The sequence below is a fragment of the Engystomops pustulosus genome, chromosome 1 (genome assembly GCF_040894005.1).
Source record: "Engystomops pustulosus chromosome 1, aEngPut4.maternal, whole genome shotgun sequence".
Taxonomy (NCBI): Eukaryota; Metazoa; Chordata; class Amphibia; order Anura; family Leptodactylidae; genus Engystomops; species Engystomops pustulosus.
Window position 1 is genome coordinate 244,184,398 of NC_092411.1, and position 22,437 is coordinate 244,206,834.

Here is a 22,437-nt window from a genome sequence, read left to right on the forward strand (position 1 = left end):
TTTGTGCTCATTCATGCTGCTAGTCTTTGAATATTTTGAAAGGTTCATGAAAAAGCAGCATCACATGTGGCTCAGTTCAAGCTGCAGGGTGGCAAGTGTCAGAAAAGACGGTCGTGGTGCTTACTGGCCCATCCTAAACCTCAATGTGTAATACTTTATACATAAATAGGTAACAGCTGTAAATGTAGAACATGCTGTACAGGATTGTGTTAGCTTCATTTATGACCAACCTTAAAATGGCCAGAACTGAACTATATGAAAAAAACATAACATAAATAAGACAGTAAATAAATAAGTGGAGAGAGTAAATCATTAAAAGACACAAACGCCTCTACACATCAGTCTACATTTTACAAAATCAAGCTGACAAAATACAAACAAAGAAACACCGGGCAACCTTCATTATACCTTAATATATTCCCTACAGAGACCAAGAGGGAATCAGTGCTCATCACTGCTGGACCCTTGGACCTGTGGGGATAAATGACTTCATTTTGATATCCTCCCCAACCTCTTGACCTTACAAGTACATATGTGACTTCTTCTAGTAGTCTTACACGCAGGTAGAGAATAGAATGGTGGTTTGCAGCCTTGGCTGGAGGGGCACAGGTTGCAGCTTGCCAGATATAGAGTGTGAACAGATAACCTGCAACCCCCCCCCCCCCCGCCCCCAGGTATAGAGCATGACCAGGTGACCTGCAGCTCCTTAGGTATAGAGCATGACCAGGTGACCTGCAGCTCCTTAGGTATAGAGCATGACCAGGTGACCTGCAGCTCCTTAGGTATAGAGCATGACCAGGTGACCTGCAGCTCCTTAGGTATAGAGCATGACCAGGTGACCTGCAGCTCCTTAGATATAGAGCATGACCAGGTGACCTGCAGCTCCTTAGGTATAGAGCATGACCAGGTGACCTGCAGCTCCTTAGGTATAGAGCATGACCAGGTGACCTGCAGCTCCTTAGGTATAGAGCATGACCAGGTGACCTGCAGCTCCTTAGGTATAGAGCATGACCAGGTGACCTGCAGCTCCTTAGGTATAGAGCATGACCAGGTGACCTGCAGCTCCTTAGGTATAGAGCATGGACAGGTAACCTGCAGCCCCTGGGTGTGGATAATGGCAAGGTTACCTGCAGCATCCTCAGGTATAGAGTATGAGCAGGCAACCTGCAGCCCCTCCACCAGGTATGGAGCATGGCCAGGTAACCAACAGCTCCCCATGTATGAATTATGACAGGTAACCTGCAGCTTCCCCAGGTACAGAACAGGAGGCTACATAACCTCAGTGTAGCAGTATTCCATTTTGTATCATCTCACTAGAATCTTATGTTATTTCCTTTTTTCACAATAATACTTGATTGTCTTGAAACAGACACTTGAAATCCTTTGCACAATTTCCTTGTGGCATGATAGCCTCACTTGCAATGAGCATTTGTTTTCACATTTGTAGAGTGGAATGATTTAGGATTACAGAATCAGGCAGGTGAGCAGAGGAAAGAGGTGATCATATCATTACCAAGATGAGAAATCAGCTTTTTTTTTTCTAGAAAAGTGTGCTTTATGAACTTTAGCCAAGTTGTTTGTACAGCAAGAATACTTTTTTTTCCTGGTCTGATCCAAATAAAAGACAATTACTGTTCTTATGGCTTTTGGTAACTTTACTCAACATCCCTATTTCCCTATTAGAGTAAGATACAGCAGGGAAAACTCCTATAGAAAGTGTCCTTTAAAATTCCAAATGTGGGACACTTCCTGTTGTGTAGGGATCAGTTTATAGTAGTCAGGAGTTGTGCGCCCCACATAGTTGGCTCAGACATGGGGCGGTAAAAACTACGCCCATAGCAAGATATTGGGATAAGGGGTTTTCCCAGGAAACAAGTTAGGCCCTATCCTGTGCATAAGGCTTACTTCCTGATCAGCAAGTTATGCCCTATCCTGTGGATAGGGCCCAACTTGTTTCCTTGGGAAACCCCTTTAACCACTGGTTCAGGACACAGAACTTTCTTTGGCTATTAACTAGCTCATTGTGTTGGATGTTGCAACACGAGGACTATCAGAACAATTTGTTTTACTTCTGAATCATAAATCATTGCCTCTTAAAGGAAGTGCTATACACACATGCCCTTAAGGTGCAACCACTACATTGTTATGATATATTACACCTATAATAATAGGCTTTTTCCACAAGCTGAAATCAGCTGATAATCCATGTAATATAAAGAGATATTTGGTTTAAGTATAAAAAAAACAACAAAAATAAAAGGATTTGTTTGTTGGCAGAAGCTCTGAATAGACACTTTCATATTTCAGAGCCTGGAAATATAACTATGGATGTATTCCAGTAATTACAAGAATTGTCTGCGCTCCACACAATGCTGGCCCTAATTCACTGTAATCCCTGCTAATACACAGTTCTCATACAGGTCTGACAACCTGTTCCTGGGGAGTAACTGTATACAGCCGATCCACATGGGAATTGGCAAGAGTGGTTCATACAGAAAATCCTCATATGGACTGGAAGTATTGGAAAGTGACTTGGCAGGGCAGCACAGTGGGGTCATAAGAAATTGCTGTTATTTTACCCTAGTGTATTTTCACAAAAATTATTAAAAATGTCTACATAGAAATGACTACTGAAAATTTAATTTGTAAGCAGTTTATTTTATATTGGGTGTTAAAGGGAATCCATCCTCAGTTTTGATAAATCATAAACTGTAGATAGCGTTAGGTGTATTTTAGGTAGCAGCAGGACTGTGAAATGGTTTTCTGCTGCCACAGGTGCTCTGCCTCAAGAGTTTTCTGCTGTTTGCAATGAGCTGTATCACAGCCCCTCCTTTCTGTTATGAATGACTACTGTAAATATTCTGATACAGCTCCTACAAGTAGCAGAGGGAGGGGCTATGGAGCAGAAGTGCAGAGAGTAGAAAGCTCTTCAGGCTGCAGACCCCAACACCAGGCTTTGCAAGAGCTGCAAACCTTGATTACAAGTTTAATTGTGCAGCTCCCTAACAAGGTCTACAGCTTTCTGTGGTCAAAACTGCTGGCAGATTCCCTTTTAAAAAATAAACCTTTTAATGCCAGTTCCACCTTCAGCTGTAAATAGTTTTTAATAGTTGTTGATCCACGGATTCTTGTGTAGATAAAGTTCTCTCTAGCCCTTACCTTTCCTAGTTAGTTATTTCTTTTACTTTCAGTACCTAGTAGACTAACTGACATTACAGAGCCCAGTCAGCATATTTGACTCAAAGTAACAGCACTGATTGTGTGGGAATGGTGGGAGCTGGAGTAAAAATTCCATATGGTCTGCCAAAAGCCACAATTCATAGAGTTGATGAAAAGTCCTCTTGCCATTATAGCGGTCAATATTAGTGTAGTTTTAGTTGGTTTTCTACAGGAAAATGTTCCTGTGAATGATCTCTATAATGAGGATCATGATCTGATGTCTGGCTAGCTCCGGTTGTTAGTTTACTCTTCTTATGGACATAGCTCTGTGTCTGCACCTTGGTCAGGCCACAGCAATGATGTCCTAGGACCTAGAGTAAGCAGCACACATCTTATGGTTTTAGGGTTGCACGATTAGGATTTAAGGAAGATTTAGACATTGATACTGATAAATTTGCTCAGCCTGCTTCCAATAGATGTGAATAAGATATAAAATACTCCATGTTCTGGAAAAAAAATTGTGAAGATTTTTATCACTGCCACTGGGAAAAAAAATACACAAAAAAATAAAATAGGCAGTAGTAGGTGGGTTATGATGTTAACTTTCTTGCAAAATGCACATCAGATTGCAAGTGGTCGTATCCAGGGACTCCTATCTTGTTTCTAAGGGACAACATGGCTACATTCATGGGAAATGCTCTTCACACAGGTAAATTCTTTTATAACATCCAATTCAGGAAATGTATATATATGGCAGATGAAGATAGAGGTTATTGTTTTTTAACGGCATGGAATAGGTTTCGAGAGCTCCCCATTTTAAAAAGCCTATTATGTCTCTTTGAAATTTCCACAGAAAATCCTTCTTATGTGTCACAGCAGAGAACAGAGTGGACTTCCTGGTTTAAATACATGTATGTGCCATAGGATAACATACAGCATAGTCATTCCATAAAATATTGAGGAATACGGATAATTGACTGATCACACATTTAGGGAAGTGAAAATAAAGAAAGAAATGTGAAGGTATGTGGATACCTAATCAGTTTAGAAACCATCTGCAAAATTCAGCTAACTGTGCAGTTTTCTAGAAAAGTAACTTTATTCTCCATCGCTGTAACCCTGGCCCGGTCTAGAAAGAACATGCGTCACCTTCCAGCACCTCTCAACTCTGTGAATACCAACAACAGCAATGGCACCACCAGGGGATACAGAAGCACCTGGTTCATGAGGCAGCCTTGTTTGGAAATTTGAAATCGACTCCCAAAAAGTCTATGTTTCAAAAGTTAAAATGTTCGGCTTATCAGCCATTTTCACAGTCAGCTTACATGAAAAAAAAATGAACGTCAGTCCGTTGAACAGAAATGATCTGAGCACAGTGCAGTTCAACAGGAAAAAAAAAAAAAAACACACCGGATCTGTTTCTTTGCTCCACCTTTACAAAACTTTCGGAATACGTTGATAGGTCACATACAAACTGTACAAAATTACCAGCAGTGTACCAAATTACTCTACTTTGGTTTCTTAGTTGTTTTTTTTTTTTGTGTTTTTTCCTCATTTGGTGTTTTTTTTTAACCTAGGTCTTTAATGGAAGATATAGCACGAGATATTTTACAAACTACAGGTAATGTAAAAAAAAATATTCAGTTTTACTTTTACCATAAAAGCAAGAGCTATTCTACAAAAATGTTCATCTAAAAAGAGAGGCCGATAGAAAACTACAGCAGTGAAATAAAAATAGAACTATACATCGTCCGCCGAGAGAGATGGGATACTGATCTTGGCTCTGGTGAAGTATGCAATCTTCTCCCTGAAAGAATATGAAGAAACAGGTGAGTGTATAATCCCCATCAGTTCATGGCTGGGCATGGCCTCCATAGGTGTGAATGGCAGAGATCTACCCAGAATCCTCCATGGCCTCTGCTTATAACTAGTAACATCCACCAGTAGTATTCTAGCCCCCAGTGCACACATAACCTGTACATGTATTTTTTGCAGCTCACTCCTCAGGTTTACTGGAAACAAATTCAGCATTGTTGTAGTTACAGAAAAGGAAGGACAGCTAATGCTCTACAGTCAGCTTCCCTGCTTACATAGTAACACAGTTCTATATGATAAAGATCCATCCGCTTCAGTCTATTGTCCGGTAGTGATTTAGAGGATAGGAAGTAGAAGTCAATTTTTCTTTCAGATTACATATCAGAATAAATCTCTGGAAGAACAACTCTTTGGGAGGACTGCCAATAGCTTTTGACATATTGGACAATTGGTCCTATTACTTTTATTAACTATGGCTAACATTTCCTTTTCTTTCCTTCTCAGTGTAGCCCATTAGAGCAGCAATCCATTTTTTCCCCTTTCTCAAGACTGTGCTGATCAGCTCTACGAATTCATCAAATAAAATGATAAGCAACAGGATACAGCAACCAAAGAGAAGGAGGACTGTTGTTTCCTGCTTACTCTAGTGATGTAACTCTATATTAGCTAGCAGGAGAGCTGTGCGTCTGTGTAGCTTTATGAATGCATCCTGATGAAAATTGACCCCCTCTTTTTCCATACCAGTTTGTGATCTTGCACAACTTTCTCTCTCTCTCTCCACTTCAGACAACTTCACCCCTCTGCACAGGAAAGCTGTTAACCCTCACAAAGCACAATCACATTCACGTCATGTAACGGTTTCACTGATGGTTTCTACTACTTATTCCATGCTCCACATTATTGCATGCAATAAAAGCTGATAGGATAGTCAATATAAAAATCCTGTGTTTACAGACTATAAGGGGATCAACAAATATGGATTTGCTGCTGTACTATGTATTTCTTGAGAGAACAAGCAACATAATGGGAGTGAGAGCAGGATACAGTAGACTCAATTTTAGGGCAAAGTTAGAAAGAAGTTGTCCGCTGACATAATATGGGAATTGTTCTGTTTGTTTTGAATAGAGAAATGAGATATAACAATGTGTTTCAAATCATTGTACTGTACAGAGACAGAACATGGACTTTCTGGTGCAGATGCCAGCAGTACAATAACAAAGAATAAAAGAAGGAAACTCACTAATCTCACTAGGAGTCTCAAGTATACTGAAATAGACTGGCATTTCTTATTTCGATTTACTGTGTATTGGCATTTATTACCTTTTTTCTTTATTTGTTGGTTAAATTAAAAGTGTTTAATCAGTGTTCATGTGTGATAATGCTGAAGTGCAGAGCAAACGTTCCATCTCACCTGAATGTCTGTACTTGTAGAGGCACCTTCTGGCTCTGTTCCCGTAGCCTGCATACGTCCTTTGAGGCTTTTCTCATCAATTTTTCAGCGCAGAATCCTTGCTTTTGTTCTTCTTTTGATTGTTCAGCCTAAAGACAAACAAAACCATCATCTGTCTTTAGAGCTCATGGCATCGGATCACCAGGATGTATTACATAACTTCAATTAATGGGTCGTTCTGGGCTTTTTTGGCAGACAACTTATTTTACCACTGTTATTGGCAGGTCACATTGAACTAGGAGGCAGGATAGACTGTGTTGTGTAATATAGCTTAAAGCTGATACTTGAGTAATGATTTCATTTCTCACCTCCCTATATATACTTCAGTATTTACTTATAGCTTGTGTCCTCTATAATAAGTTACTATGATGCTGCAGGAACATTAGTCTATAACAAAGTTAGAAAATAAAGCTCATGAAAGGAGGTAAAAGTTTGTTGTGAAGATTTCCTTATGCTATATAAGGCTATATAAATTACATGCCCAGAGCAGACAGAGCAGTGTCCCAATTTAAATGCTCATAACTCCTGAACCAAGGCACCTAGAAACACAATTCTGGTGTCTTATTAAACAGGAGAATCTCCCTTTTATTTTCTTCTCCTGGTGATGATGATGTTTTTTAAATGAAATAGAACTGGAGATTTGCAAATCTGTATTTAAAAATAAAGCTGGAGCAAAACATTTTAACACTGAATATCTCCAGGTATGAGTCCCCTAGGTCGGATTCTCCTCTTAAATATGACAACAGAATTGGTATTTTAGAGATATGATCTTTTGAACTGAATCAGCTAAAGGCGTAATGCAGAAGGAGCTGCAGAAGACACTTTGCAAAAGTACATGCACCCCTTGCCTCTGCACCTGGAAAATGATGATGGATTGCCAATGCACATATTTATAACATATTTTGGTACAATTTTATCGCTTATTAAAAAGCCATTTTTACCCATTTTTAGTTATTGTCTGCTAATTCTATTAAAAAAATTAAAAATGTTAATAATATTAAAATATCAAATTAAAGTCTCAGATCAATGAAAAAAAAATATAAAAATTGATATGATTTGTAAAGCAGTTCCAAGATTTAAAGCAAAGAATAGCAGAACTGCAAAAACTGACCTGGACATTCAGGCACCAGTGACCCCAGTCACAAAGTGGTTAATCCCATAATTGCCTTTATACTATGAGATTAACTCTATAGTAACTTTATTTATTTCTTTGCTTAATACTATTAAATATATATAGTACATGGATAGAGGTGAGGGATCCTTACCTGCTTTTCAGCTTGTTTCAGAAGCTTCTGGAAGCGATCGTCATCCAGAACACAAGGAGGCAGCTCAGTCTCTCCCCTGGCTTTCATCTCCTCTAACCTCTGCTTCAGGTCTCGCAGTAACTGGAGCTCATCATTGAGCCGTCTCTGCCTTGTCCGTGATGCTTGGAGATCCAGCTCCAAGTCCAGAGATGTCCGTTCACGACATTCATGCATGACTCTTCTTGTCACGGTCGGACACATTGGCTAATGGGAACAACAGAGGGAAGAGAGTGACAACAGTTGAAACTTGAAGTTAAAAGCAAGCAAAAGGCAATTCGTTATTTACAACAAAACACCTTTTACACCAAAAGACCAGTGTACAAGCTGTGGTTTTGTCACATTTCCTTTTGAAAAAGCCGGAAATTGCGACCAACTCCCTCTCTACGCCACTTGTGCAACACCTGAGCATTAGATGTAGCCTACGCCAGGTCAGGCCGCAGCCTATAGCAAATTCTATGCAAGGAAGGACCTTGGGTACAACTGTGTTGTGTACAACTTTCTTGCAAAAGTTGTATACAACTGCTCTATAGTGCAACCACATTTCTGGTTATATATCAATAGGCTGGAGCTGGCCAATATATCCGTGGCAATCCGATGGCAGATCCAATATCTTGATGAATCTGCCCTGATGTATTTAAAGAGATGGGCCATGATTTAGGGAAAAAAAAAATTTCACACATGCCCAAAATGTCTTTACACAACTTGCTTCAAAGGTTTAGTTACTCTTTAATGTCAGACATGGATAGTGCAGGTGATTAATATTAAACTATAAAAGTAAAGCAGCTTCTCTGTGCCTTTTTATGCTTTTTTCTCCTGTAGTGAGCAGTGCATCTGAAAACCTTCTGAAATCATTCCACTTCAGGCAGATAAGTAGGCTAAAAATGAACTCTTTCCAAAAATCAAATAATATTTCCCTAAAAGATTAAGTTCTCCAAAGTGATTAGACTGTCCCAGGACTGTCTGTAAGGAGTTAAATCATTAGGAACATTTTCAGGTCCCTTTATCTCTTATCTGCCAGCAGAGAATAAGACAGAAAGCTGATTTACACAAACTGCTTAAATAAGGAGGAAAAGCAGAAGAAAAAGAAGGACACAGTATAACTTTAATAAAGTATAGAACAAAGTTTACAGTCATCTGCACTATTTTATTAGTTACCATTTAAATAAATTCCCAAAACAAATTTTTCACATAAGGTCCAGTGCTGTAGCTGCCTCGGGGCTGCATCAAAGTCAGTGGTTTGTGATTGTTCCAGACAATCAGGGACTTAGGGAGTGATGTCCCAGACATACCTCTCTGGTTTTCCAGCCCATATTTATACTTGGAAAATTTAGAAAATCCTCTAAGATAGTATAAATAGACATTACTTTGGAAAAAAAACTATTAAACTGTGAACATACCCTCTTCACTCGCAAACTGCGCCTTTCTGTTGCGTTCCTTATAAAAGGTGACTTTTTAGCAAGGGTTGAGCTGTCACTGTCACTTCGATTTAGCTGCAAGAGAGATATTATACATGACAATGTGCTAATAATGTGCAATTATATTACAACAAATACACACACATACACACACACTATATATACCAATCTTCTCAATTGAAATGCTGAAAACTGGACCATATGTACAACATAGGTAGGTTTGCTATATTTTTTAAAGGGGTTTTCCACTTTCTGCAAATAATTGACATAGTATGAGTAATGAAAAGTTCTACAATTTTCTTACATCCTTTCTGTGTCATGTGATGTCATGCAGGCTGTGTGTTATAACAAGCCATGGACCTGTGTGACCTCACGTGACCAGGGACACATTTCTATCCACAGGCAGTAAACAATGAAGCTTTCTATAGAAAGACAGCAAGCAGAGATCTGGATTTTGCGCTCTCTGCATCACAGCCAGGTGGGGGTACAGCTAAAGATGCATTATAGGAGGGAGGCAGAGAAGATGGCGCAATAAAGGTGGGGGAAAAAGGTAAATATGCATAATAGGAGGAGGGGGCAGAGAAGATGGCACAATAAAAGGTGTGGGGGGGGGTAAAAATGCACAATTGAAGGAGGGGGCAGAGAAGGTGGCACAATAAAGGTGGGGGCACAGATTAAGAAAGACAAGGGAGGGCTGAAATAAAGATGTAAAATAGGAGGGGGGTAGAGACAGAAGTGGGGGCCATAATAAGAAGTGGAGCAGAGAGGGGGGTACAATAAGAGGGGGAGTACATAAGGGGGATCAATGAGAGGGGAGAGGGAGCAGAGAGGGGATTCATGATAAGAGGAGAGGGGGATTAGTGCATTGTACAGGGTGAGAATATACAGTAGAGCCATTAATCTAGGAATTATACTGTATGGGAATAATAGGGGTGGGGTAGGGGGGCGGGGCAAAGGGTATGGTTTATTAAGCAAAAAAATTAATTTGTGGCTTTTTCTTCGGCCCAGAGGTTGAAAGGTATGAATATGGGAATGTTATATAATTTTTAATAACACAAACCATATCAATTATTTGCTGAAAGTGGACAACCACTTAAAGCCAGTCATGATTATGTAATGCAAACCTTAGAAATGTTTAATATACATAGCCAATGACAGCCTGGACCGGAGCAGAGGAGGAATGCAGAGCTAATGCTACACATGTTAACAAAGGGTGTGGAATTGAAGAGGTAATGTTGTTTTTGGCCAAAAATCAACTTTTAATGCAAGATTTAAAGACACTGGGGTCAGTTTACAGGAGGAAACCGCAAATGCAGATTTCTGAATGACGTTCTCTGAAGCCCAAATGAAATGAAGAAAGAGAAGATCCTGTTCCTAAAGGAGAGATTAACTGAGGACATCTGATATATGGATTCCCTAGGTCAAGATTATGATATAGTATGTACAGGACACACAGCTACCTCTAATGACCATGTGCCAGGATTTAATGGAATAATTGTTTGATGCCTTCTACCTCAGAGGGGTCAGATTCCAAGGGAGCAGCATATGGCTCAATTATGGCCATATCAATGCGTTGGATGTATTTCTATTTTTGAGCATTTCTTCAGATAATAATTTATGCATGGCTACAGATGAAAAAGTTTGTAGAAAAAGATTAGGGCCTCCAGCTTTTATAAAGGTATTGTGCCAAGTGAGCTAAGCCTACTCCTCCTCTCTGGAGGTTACTTAGAATTATGGTGAGAGGGTCCTCTGTACAGGAAGATTCTTTTCCACTTCCGCAGTTCCAGCAGCCTTGCTCGAAACATTGTGGTATAGGTCTACAGCCCTATACAAGTGTCATCATTGAAGAGCTGCAAAGGGTGAGCTGTTCTAACCTCCTACTAGATCAATGGTCTTGCTTTTCACAAATGGATGGAAAGGATTCACCTACAGCGGAAACCATACTATGAGCAGGTTCACCAACAGAGCTTAAAGCAGAGGTTCCCAAGCAGGACACTTTGTAATCAGATTACTGTGATAAAGAACACCTCTAAGAATTAGGGATTGCCCAAAATGAGCTACACTTTCCAGTTTAAAGCAGATACTCATATAAATACAGATGACCTACCCATAGGATAGGTCATCAATATTGTATTGTGGGAGTCTTACATTTGAGAATGGGAAAAAAAGAATTTAGCTTTGGCACCTCTGCCTCGGCCTGAAGTGTTGGAACATCACAAGAGCCGTTTCAGCTAATCAGTGGCCACCTCAGATTGTTTCCTCTTGTGTCACATCACAGGGTTCTAGGTGACCACTGATTGATCATGTGTGTCACGTGACCCCCTGGCACTTTCAATATTGTGGAGTTGCCTTAGCTGGAAGTAATGGAAAATTGTAAATATGAAGGCGGAAACGTAAACATCGGCACCAGCCAATCAATCACTGTTCTGAGTGTTTCCCCCAGTGATGTCAGTGTCTTTATGTGGACAGTTGCATCCCTGAGGACCTACCTCCTGCTGAGCGATGTATATCCTGGCGTATAAATTAAACAAGGTATGAATGTAGCCTGATAAATACTATTGCAGAACTGTTAAAATATATATATATATTTTAGTTGCAGTGATAAAAGCTAGATCTTACCCTACATATATACTGGTTCTTCTCTCCCGGAGAGAATGTTTGAGACCGGACGATCATGCTGTTTCGCACAAACGGTCGCTGTCTTGATCCAAGGGTACTTCTGTCCTTGGGTCGAACTGAAATATTTTCATGAATGGCTTCTTCTGTATTTGTTTCTTTGTCGACCTTTAATTCCAGTTTAGGAATAAAATTGGATTATTTCATTAATATACAACATGGAACACTTTAACAAAGTATTTGTCATAGAAAAAATACAATGCATAATAAATTCCACAAAATAACTTTATCATAAATAGTCAGAAAAGAAACTGTTTTTGGCTCTGGAAAGTAAAGGCTGAGTTGGTGACTATGTAAAATTACATGGATCAAAATTTCACACCTAGAACCAGGTCTGTTAAATGCAGCAGGCAAAAAATTGGAAGAAATTTTCTCTAAAGACTTGGATTCCCGAGCTTTTTGTATATTTGATCAACAAGAGGTTAAATGTTTCATATAATCCATTCTTTAAATACTAATAGTACAATATTATAAAAAGTCATCTAGTGGAAAGACACCTTTTCATCCCTTGATGTGTATGTATCACCAACTACAATTCTTTTTTTTTTTTTTTATACATACAAGGGGTTGTCAGAGACCTGAAAAACAAAAAATGTGTATGGGAGTGGGCTAATAAAAAAATAAATAAACATTTACTTACCTCTGTTGTCCCTCACTGTGTCCCACGGCCCAAAGTTCAGCTTTAGGCGGTGGTGGATGGCCACGCCCACCTGTCCCCATATGGAAGTGTCTGACAACCCCTTCTAAATAAGGGTCCATCTTGATTTTTAGAGGTCACCTGCTTTATATTCCTCTGTGGTTTACTAACAATCCTATGGTGCCTCAGCATTGTATCCCACAACCATCTATAGACAGAACCATCTCAGAAATTGCACTTAGTATATCCTATTCTATATTCTTCTTACCATAAGTATACAGTCAGGGAGGCTTCTCTTTTAGAACTGTGTATTTATTTTAACTGTGATAGAAGGTTCTGCCCACTCCCCCATCCTACTTATTCTGAGAGTCTTTGCGGTAGATTTGATGCCATTGGGTGAGGTTTGAAACATGTTAGACCTACATAGGTTTTGAGTAAAGCACAGATTTACGTGTCTACATATGTATGTCATATGTAGACGTCTATACATAAGCATATGTACTAATATTTTTACCAGAGTTGGAAGCTCAGCAGCAGGAGGGACAGTAGAGGTAGGATCCCAGCTATTTGCCTCTTCGTAGGGTTCTCTGGATACTTCTTCTGGGTTAGCATTCGGCTGTGTTGCTGGGGAGTAATAGTCAGCCAGAAGATCTGTGGTGCAAGGTTCATCTAGGGCATCAAATGAATCCTCTGCTGGTATTTCTACCCTAAATTGGAAACGTTGGCAAGATGAGATACAGTTACATGATAAAATACATTTCTATATAAAACAAATTTATCAAGAGCAGGTGCATAATTCCTCTTAATATAACCATTAAGACAAAATACAAATCTCTTAAATGTTTCTCCAAAGGTACTGTGTGTCTAACCCCAGTGCGGAGTGAAGAGTCTTACACATTTTGTTTGGTTTTGGTGGTTTTTGTCTGGCTGTTCTGTGTTTATTGGTATTTCCACAATTTTATGCACACAGTAGTTACCAACTTAAAAACATAAAACAAAACTTTTTACAACATTTTAATAAATCAATAGTAACAAAATCAATTGGAAATCAAAATCCAACATAAACAACTCACAACTATAGACCTAGGCACCTGTGACTGTGGTAATATTATAATTATGCCAATGAGCCTGCAGGGCTCTTGGGGTATAAACTGAGCCCCTCCATGCAGTAGCTTTACAGATTGTTATGCCGTCTCCCCTCCCCCATGCTCCTTCTGCAATTATCCCTCCCTCTGCTTGATGTAATCTCACAGCAGAAGAGAAAGTTTCAGCACACACAGTGGGAGGAGGAAGTGCTCCTTGCACACTGTAACAGCCTGTGAAGCTACAGGCATAGAGGGGCTGTGCTAATGCCCCCAGAGTCCTTCTGGTTCATTAGCATAATTTTAATAGTTGATTTTTAGAAGGAAGTAGGCCCTAGATACTATATATAAGGAGATAACCACTGTCACTGTTTATGAGTAAGTATCCATTGTTTACCATGAATGATTTTGATGGTGGAGGTAATTAAAAAAGTTTGTGTACATCAGCTTTCTGTCCTTTCTGTCCACTGACAGCAGAGAGATAAAGGAACCTGACAAAATGTCTAATGGCTAAACTGTTTACACACAGTCCCTGGATAGTCTCATCTTCTCAAAGAGTTCAATCATCAAGGGAAATATTCTTTAGGTATGGAAAGAGTTAATCATTAGCCTCCTTATCTGTCTGAAGCAAATGGATCTCAGAAGGTTTTCAGATACACTGCTCACTACAGGATAAAGAATCAGAAAAGGGCACAGAGAGGATTCTTTACTTAAGAAAATCTTTTAAAAAAAATTCCTATCCCTATTGTTTTAAACCTCATACAGTGTATACACTAATTTCCTTTAGAGACTACTCTGTACATGAAGTAGCCTCTGAACTCCGGGCTAAGTCCTACTCCATTCCCTGAGTAGCCTCTGCAGAGTTGCTCCCCTGGGTCTACATGCCCCCTATAAATGCAGTGGTGAGGTCGCTAAGTGAAGCCAGAAGTTCCCGGCGCTGCACTCACAGGTGGCGTAGACACGCATAGGGGTGGCTCTGCAGAGGCTAGCCTTAGCCCCAGAGATCACTGAGGCCACTACACAGTGGCCCCTGGTGAGCGGTGAGACCACTAAGTGAAGCCAGAAGTTCCCGGGCTATGGCGCCGCATTCACAGGCGGCATGAAAGCGCATAGGGGTGGCTCCGCAGAGGCTACTCTAAGCCTTAGCCCAAGAGAACACAGAGGCTACTCCACGACCAGAGTAGCCCCTGAAGGTATTTATCATATACACTGAATATAGTTTTAAACACATGGCCTAGGTTTAGTAAAATAGTAAAAGCTGTATAGGGATTTGGCATATTTGGGGAATGTATTAAGTACGTAGATTCCTGGAGGTAGATTACCTTTAATGACGTTAATTACAAAGTTTGGCAATGTCACCTGCACTTTTCATTTCTGAAAATCCAGCTGGGAGGTTACAGAAGCACATCCCTTATAGAGTGACATGGCACTGGCTCCACAACGTTCTGCTTCTCTGTGACATTACCACCGTGATATAAAACCTCTGCATTATTATTTGTACATGATAATATGGTGATATTGTAGGCTTAAAAATGAACCACACATGTTTGCTGTCCCCTAAGGATTTAGGGCTTGGAGCTAATGACTTACCATTCCTCTGAAGGACACATCTGCTCCTGATCACCCTCGCTGGCTTCTTCCTGGGCTAATTCTTGTTCCACCGCTTCCAGCTCAGCAGATGTCCTCTCTAGCAATGCTGACACAGCATCCTGGCAGAAAACCGAGAAAAAAGCAGTCAGGAGTGGATCATGAAAGCAAAAGCAGACAGCAGAAAAGAGAGAAAATCTAACGACAGTCCCGCTAATCTTTAATAGAAATTCTGTTTGACTCCTGTCATCTGGCGTCAGCCGCTGCGGCACAACGAAAAAGCATATAACCTCTAAAGAGAAAAGCAGTCACATTTTAGACATTTGCTATTCTTTTACATTCAAAGGCACATGTCAGCTGACAAGAGGCAATGGCTCTTATTGTTAAGCCTGGGGAAAGAAGAGGTGCAAAGTGATTCTGGATGCTTTCATTCCTATTCCCGGTGGAGGAGCACTCAGCGAGCCGGCACCAAACTGCATTTAACTATAATCTTGCTAAATGGACTTATTAGTAAAGAGGGAACAAACGTAAATGTGCTGAATTGTTTATATTAGTCCTTTATACATAACCTGACTTTACATACTTATCAGTGTCTTCTTTAACTTTTCAGTTTGTGAATCATGGGTTAGAAAAGGAACATAAAATGTCCTGTGGGTATGATCTAGATGTCAGAAACTGGAATACCCCAGTTATTTTTTCCGCTTTGCACCTGGAGCAAAACTACTGCCAGGGATTCCCAAAGAGCACGCCTGATACTGGGGGTCTCAGCAAGGGGGCACTCTGTACTTGTTAGAAATGATCCTTAACTTGTTCAAACGTAGAAAGTAGTATTCAGCACAAATGATGTCAGGCGGATTCCCGAGATGTTCTTACAAGAGTACAACAGAGGGCTAGGATATATCCCACTGTATGCTAATACTGTGGGATATGCCGTACTGTTCCACCCCCTCTAATCTGAGAGTGGGAGGAGAAGTGCACCTCGGAAGTAGGCAGTGATTGGTGGAAGTATTGGTGATTGGTTGATGCCTATGTCCCGGGAGTCTCCCTGAGTGACGTAACTCTCCTTATACGGACCACGACATCACTGGGGACTTTCCTGTTCTTACGCTCAGTGGAGGCCAGCGGTGAATGCAATGCTTTGTATCCGCTCCCCATTGGATATTATGGCCTCTGCTGAACATATACATGGCTCAGCAGGAAAAAGGATGGAAAGACGTGGCTTTCTGCATGTTTCCAGGATGCAATGTATACTGTGCAGATGGAGGTAAAAAGGCTGTCTCTGCCTGTACATGTCTATGGATACTCTCAGGCTATACTCCAGAAGCTTTCCAGCTGTATATATTGCAGAATATATAATAAAAACCAGATGTAGCCTTCGAAAACGCATCAGATTTCCAACTGAAAATCAATGCCACAGTGTTTAGATATTGGCATTAAACACTTGTTACAGCGCCCCCTGGTGTTCTACATGACACAACATAAAAAAAACAAATCTTCAATATTTTTTTTTACAAAATTGATAAATTGGAAAGATGTTGGAAAGACAGCAACTTTAGTAGCCTTACCAAATCCAATGCAGCGGGCAGGGCTTTGTCTAATACTGACTTTTCAGCAGCCTCTTTAGGATGATGAGTGGCTCTGCAGGGCATCAATGTGTGCCACCGGGTATATACTTCATTTATGAAGGAGAGATCTGTCAGATTAATCTGGATACCAGCCTGAAGAGTGGAGAGAGAAGGAGGGAAAAAAATCAGGACATCTTTACCTGCTTTTTTACTTTTGCTTTCAGAAGGAGAAATCTTATAGGATTAAGCATATTTTATCACAATAAAGTGGATTTTTTTAAGGGGGTTATCTATATTATTACTAAATTATTATTACTATTATGTTGCAGAACCCTATATTTAATAAAGTTTGCAGCCAGATGTCAATTTGGATATTGATGAAAAAAAAAACTGTACTGGTATGAAAGACACCGCACACCACAAAGGAAACCAGCAGGCAGCGCTTTAAAGAGCAGTGGGGTCTCAGCAGATTGCACCAACATGCAGACAGCATGCTATAGAGCAGTGATGGCAAACCTTTTAGAGACCGAGTGCCCAAACTACAACATAGACCCACTTATTTATCGCAAAGTGCCAACACAAAAATTTAATTTGTGATTTATACTCCCTTCTCAGTCACAGTTTTCATTGATACCAGCACTCTGAGGACACCAATAAAGCAGAAAATAGTCCCAGGTAGCGCTGTCACTTTAAAATAGCTCTGTGCACAGCAAGTCCTGGGCTGTCTGGGACTGCAGGAAGATACCTGGAGTCATCTCTGGTGATGGCCTGAGTGCCCACAGAAAGGGCTCTGAGTGCCACCTCTGGCACCAGTGCCATAGGTTAGCCATCACTGCTATAGAGCAAGAGGAGCAGAGCAGACTGTACAGACATATCTGCAGACAAATATGTTATATGGCTGGGGGAGCAGAAGGATATACAGTTTGTGGGAAAAGAAACAATGTAGCTTGCTATAATTTATTTCTCTGCTCATTCTTTAGGAGTTAAAGGAAACCTACCACTTGAAGTGGCAGGTTTCCGATGGCAATACCGGGCACCAGCTGGTGCCGGAGCTTATTTTAGTTAGTGTTTTAAACCGCGGTATCGCGGTTTAAAACACTTTTTAAACTTTACAGCCGGCGCAGGCAGGTACGCGCTCGGCGCTTACCATGCACGCGGCTCTCATTCACTTCCTATGAAGCCGCGCGCACGGTAAGCGCAGAGCGCGTACCTGCCTGCGCCGGCTATAAAGTTTAAAAAGTGTTTTAAACCGCGATACCGCGGTTTAAAACACTAACTAAAATAAGCTCCGGCACCAGCTCACCCTGAGCTGGTGCTCGGTATTGCCATCGGAAACCTACCACAAGTGGTAGGTTTCCTTTAAGTCTGAAATCCCAATCTGAAATAGGACATTATGCACAATATGCTCAGGTCCTCCTGCTCTATAACATGCCTCCTGTAAATGGGGCACTTCATACAATTTACACAACACCTCCTGCTCTATAACATGCTGCCTGCAGATAGGACACTATGTACAATGTGTTCATCTGCTGCTCTAGAAAACGTTTCCTGCAGATAGGACACTATGTACAATCTGCTCTGCTCCTTCAGATCTGTAACATGCTGGCTGTTGATTCCACTGCAGTAAACTAATCCGAGCTGAGGCTGGGTTTCAAAGTTCAGGGTTTTTCATGCAGTTTCTAAAGCCAAATTCCACTCCATTCCTGAATAAAAAAAGTGCTACCTGGTTCTGGCTTAAAAAAAACTGCAATAACTTCTAATCATGAAAACACAGTTAAATCTCCGGATATACATATGAGAAGTGTTACATGGTGTTATTATCACCTCTACATTAGTGATATGCCGTTCGCAAACGAGCAGGCTCTAAGAGCCGGCTCTTGTTTGTGAACGTCGGGAGCCGGCTCACCTTAGTGAGTCAGTGGCTAACTTAATCCCACTCCTAGCCGGCTCACCACACCCCCTTTAACCTGATAAAATCGTGTTAAAGGGGGAGTGGAATGGGGTGACTGGCTGGCATGCGGCTCCCTATTATATATGTAATGGGGAGCCGTTCAGGAGCCAGAAGAGCCGGCTCTTCTTAGTGAGTGGAGCCTAATGAGCCAGCTCGCTAAGAAGAGACAGAATTCCCATCAATACTCTACATACATGACATAAGGGGATGGATAAACCAGTGGAGAGCACAAACAAGCAAGAGAGCACAAACCCTGGGAGGATAACTGCTCTTTTATATTTATATCATTCGAGTTATATTAATATAACTGTAGCACAGATTAGTAAGATTTATGTGTGATATCCCTAGAAGTTCCCTATAACTATATACATTTATAAACATTCTTCTAAAGAGCAGAGAATGACACACTTATAAGTGCGGATTTTACTGTATACAGGAATTAATGTCTGCACTTAGCGATGAAGAAACGCTATCACGCAGTCAATGAATTATTGTCCGCTCACAGTTAAAGGATACTTGATTAAAGAGTTTGCTTTCACTACAGCTCTAATATTTATCCTGAGGCAGTGGCATGAATGCTACACACATAAACAGATCCACTCCAGCAGTAATAGATTTCAAGGGCTCTCGGGGAGTGAGAGAAGAAACACAAAACAGGGCGAGCAGAATGAGCGGAGATAGAAGTCATATACCAAGCATTCCTCGTGAAGGGTCCTTCCAGCAGAACACACGTCCACTCTTAGAGTCTTCTGCTGCAAAACACTTTGTGAAATGGACACTCTGAATAGCTCATTAAACAGTATCGACTCCGTGGTCGGGTGGACTTTGGTCCTAAAGAGGCAGCTGATGTCATGTGAAGATGGGAGAATGGCAACCCGGATATAGCTGTAAGGAAGGGAGAAAGTTAGGTAAGTATTCACTGTATATCATATATTTACTGTATTGTCCAAGTCTATGGCAGAATCATCCAACTGCTGTGGAGCTATTATATATGGGACTGCATTATGCTTTTCAACCAATCAGATGATCCAGGCGGACAGTAAATGGAGCTGAAGTCTCAGGTGTAACCGCCAATATTCATCATTATCTTAAAAGGTGAAAACGTTAATGTAAGAATCATTGCTGTTGGTCACATTACTTTTTCATCATTAGCTATCAAATATCCATTACAGAATATTGTGCATATTTTAAAATAGAATTATAAATCAGGGAAATGTTTGGCATCCACTGGAGACCAGCAGACATTAATACGTTGGTGGGCTGATCTTTATGTACGTTTTGCCCTGTTTACAGAGCTTTTTTGTGTGTTTTTTTGGTGTTAAGAAATGTTGTCATTTTGACTATTAAAAAATATGAAGGATAAGTGTTCTAGTTTTCATAATACAGTAATACTCTCTAAGCAGCATAAATTACAGTGGGTCTATTATATAGACCCAATATGGCGCAACATATGTCATGCAGATCATTTGAAAGGGTCTCTGTCACCAGATTTTACCCCACTAAACCACTAGCCCCCTCAGGTAGGGTGAGAAATGCCCTATATAGATCTGCTATTTTGTAGGTATAAAGGAGAGATTTAACGAAAAAGAGAGAGAGAGAAGTGAAGGACGTGAAAGTGAAGGAAGTGAAAGAGAGGATTAAAATCCAATTGTGGGTGCAGTCTTGTAAAGGTCTGGCTCATGACCCCAAAATTCCAGAGTATCCAAGACCGGGGCAAGCAGCACTCCATATCGTTCAATTGTTTATTCACATGTGGATATAATGCAATGTTTCAGCTAACTCAATGTAGCCATTTTCAAGCAATGTGTTTGAGAATGGCTTCAGTGTGCTACTGAAACATTGCATTATATCCACACATGAATAAACAATTGAACCACACTGAGTGCTGCTTCCCTGTCTTGGATCTCCTTTATACCTACATAGAACTCTCCTTCAATGTGATGTGAAAATCTGCTGAAAACTGTATTTTTTTTTTGTCTGAGATGAGTCAGGCTCAGAGGGAGCATCACTTCAAACATCTATATATTTGGTTCTGTAGCAGCTAGAACCCTGGATCCGGTATCAGATTAAATAGATGGGAATCTCATCTTTCAAAACTTCAGACTTGTGCTTCTGTAAGCATCAACCTGAGATACATGGGATTAAAAATATAGTTGGGAATGCAAGCTGCTGTATGTCTTTAAAGGACATTACCACCAGGATGAAGGATTGTAAACCAAGCACACATACATGCTGGTGTGTGTGTCCCTCTGGTAGGATCCACTATTCTTAAAGCTGTTTGTGCCCTTGTTTTTAAGAAAAAAGTCTGAGGGTCTCCAGGATCCATTAACACCTATGGAGCACCACAAGCTTGTTTGCATAATTTTAAATGCCCTTAAAAAAAAAAACAGGGCATAAGAAGCTAAAAGAAGAACAGATCCTGCCAGACGGGGCACACACCATTTTGTCAGTGTGCTCGGTTAACAATGCTTCATCCTGGTGGTAGATTTCTTTATCTTTTTTTTTATTATGTAAATGAGGCTGGTCACATGGTCAGAGGCAGTGATGTCACCCCTGATCTCCCTCCCCTCTCCTCCCCCTGCTCATGTCTGTGTGTAATGTATAGTAAAGCATTGCTAGTGTGTGTGCTGCATCTGCTGCATCCTCCTAATACACAGACATCAGCTACACAAGTACCTGACATGTTCTGCTGTAACATGGCTGCCTGGAGCGGTTGTATCTCTCCTATACACACACACAGGCTGCAGGGGGCGCCAGCACCAGGAAGCACATGGAGGAGCCATTACACCATTATACCTCACATCATTATACAGACTGTCAGTCATGTGTATAGGAGTATCTCATACACACAGGCTGCAAGGGGCGCCAGCACCTGGAAGCACATGGAGTAGCCATCACAACATTATAGGGGCTGTCAGTCAAGCACTGGGGGGAGGGGTCTGTACCTCCCACTCATGAATAAGCCGGACAGCTTGAATATGATAATGACTCACTGGACATCTCACAGGTCATTTGCATACAGCTATAGGACCTTATTGCTTAAGTTTACAGGCAGGATCAAGCACTAGTGCAGCGCGAAACAGGCTGTCGCCTTTCTTAGTGTCCTGCAGTCTTGTTCCCTCCTGCAACTATGTATTTTAAAGTTTTGGAATAAAGAATCAACTTTTATCGGTGAGTGCCAGCTCTATTTTTTCCTTCTATTGGATTGTTTGTTGCACCTTTATGGACTTTTTTTTTAGCTAAAAGCACCACTTTTTCCTATGGCTGATGCCTGATACTAGCATGTTGTATGCTGAAAATATTTATGGACATATTCATGAAAAGGCTCTTATGCAGTGCCCCTCATCCCTTCTATTTTACTTAAGTTCACAGGCATGTAGAGGGACAATGAAGGGATAGAGGCAATGCTTTCTGATGGCAGTTTATGAAAATATATTTAGATTAGGGGGTTATTTTGCATGACGGGTTCTCTTTAACTCCTAATATATCAAGTTATTTATAAAAGAAAAAAAGCAGATCCCTGTTATCTGAAGCACTGACACAGCACAGATAAAGAGATAAAAAACAACACACATGCCATATACAAGGAGGTCTTTAAATGTCCCATAAATATATCCGTATAGCTGACTTTATATCTCCTGTGCAGCCCTGCACATAGGCAGTACATTAAAAAAACAAGGTAGATTCCACACATGTGCGGTTATAAAGGTTCGGTCATCATAGTAATGCTCTCCCAGCAGCATAAATACAGATGTGGTTAAGAAATATAAAGCTCGTTTTTAGTTCCTATTACTTT

The 22,437-nt window shown here is 40.6% G+C and overlaps 1 protein-coding gene and 1 long non-coding RNA gene across 2 annotated transcripts in view; one reads left to right on the forward strand and one right to left on the reverse strand.

The window, feature by feature from the left end:
* Positions 1-2,780: 2,780 nt before the first annotated feature.
* On the forward strand, positions 2,781-5,317 carry LOC140076714 (uncharacterized). Its single transcript, XR_011849641.1, has 3 exons — positions 2,781-4,182; positions 4,737-4,988; positions 5,155-5,317. It is a non-coding gene; the product is annotated as an uncharacterized lncRNA (long non-coding RNA).
* The window catches only part of WWC2 (WW and C2 domain containing 2), a 113,945-nt gene continuing 96,192 nt past the window's right edge, over positions 4,685-22,437 (reverse strand). Inside the window, exons 15-23 of the mRNA XM_072123366.1 lie at positions 19,334-19,526; positions 16,691-16,843; positions 15,129-15,247; positions 12,971-13,163; positions 11,763-11,927; positions 9,126-9,218; positions 7,690-7,932; positions 6,386-6,513; positions 4,685-4,966 (exon numbers count right to left, since the gene is read on the reverse strand). Of these exons, the coding sequence (XP_071979467.1) occupies positions 4,900-4,966; positions 6,386-6,513; positions 7,690-7,932; positions 9,126-9,218; positions 11,763-11,927; positions 12,971-13,163; positions 15,129-15,247; positions 16,691-16,843; positions 19,334-19,526 (1,354 nt within the window). The 3' untranslated portion in view covers positions 4,685-4,899. The remainder of the gene's footprint in view (positions 4,967-6,385; positions 6,514-7,689; positions 7,933-9,125; positions 9,219-11,762; positions 11,928-12,970; positions 13,164-15,128; positions 15,248-16,690; positions 16,844-19,333; positions 19,527-22,437) is intronic.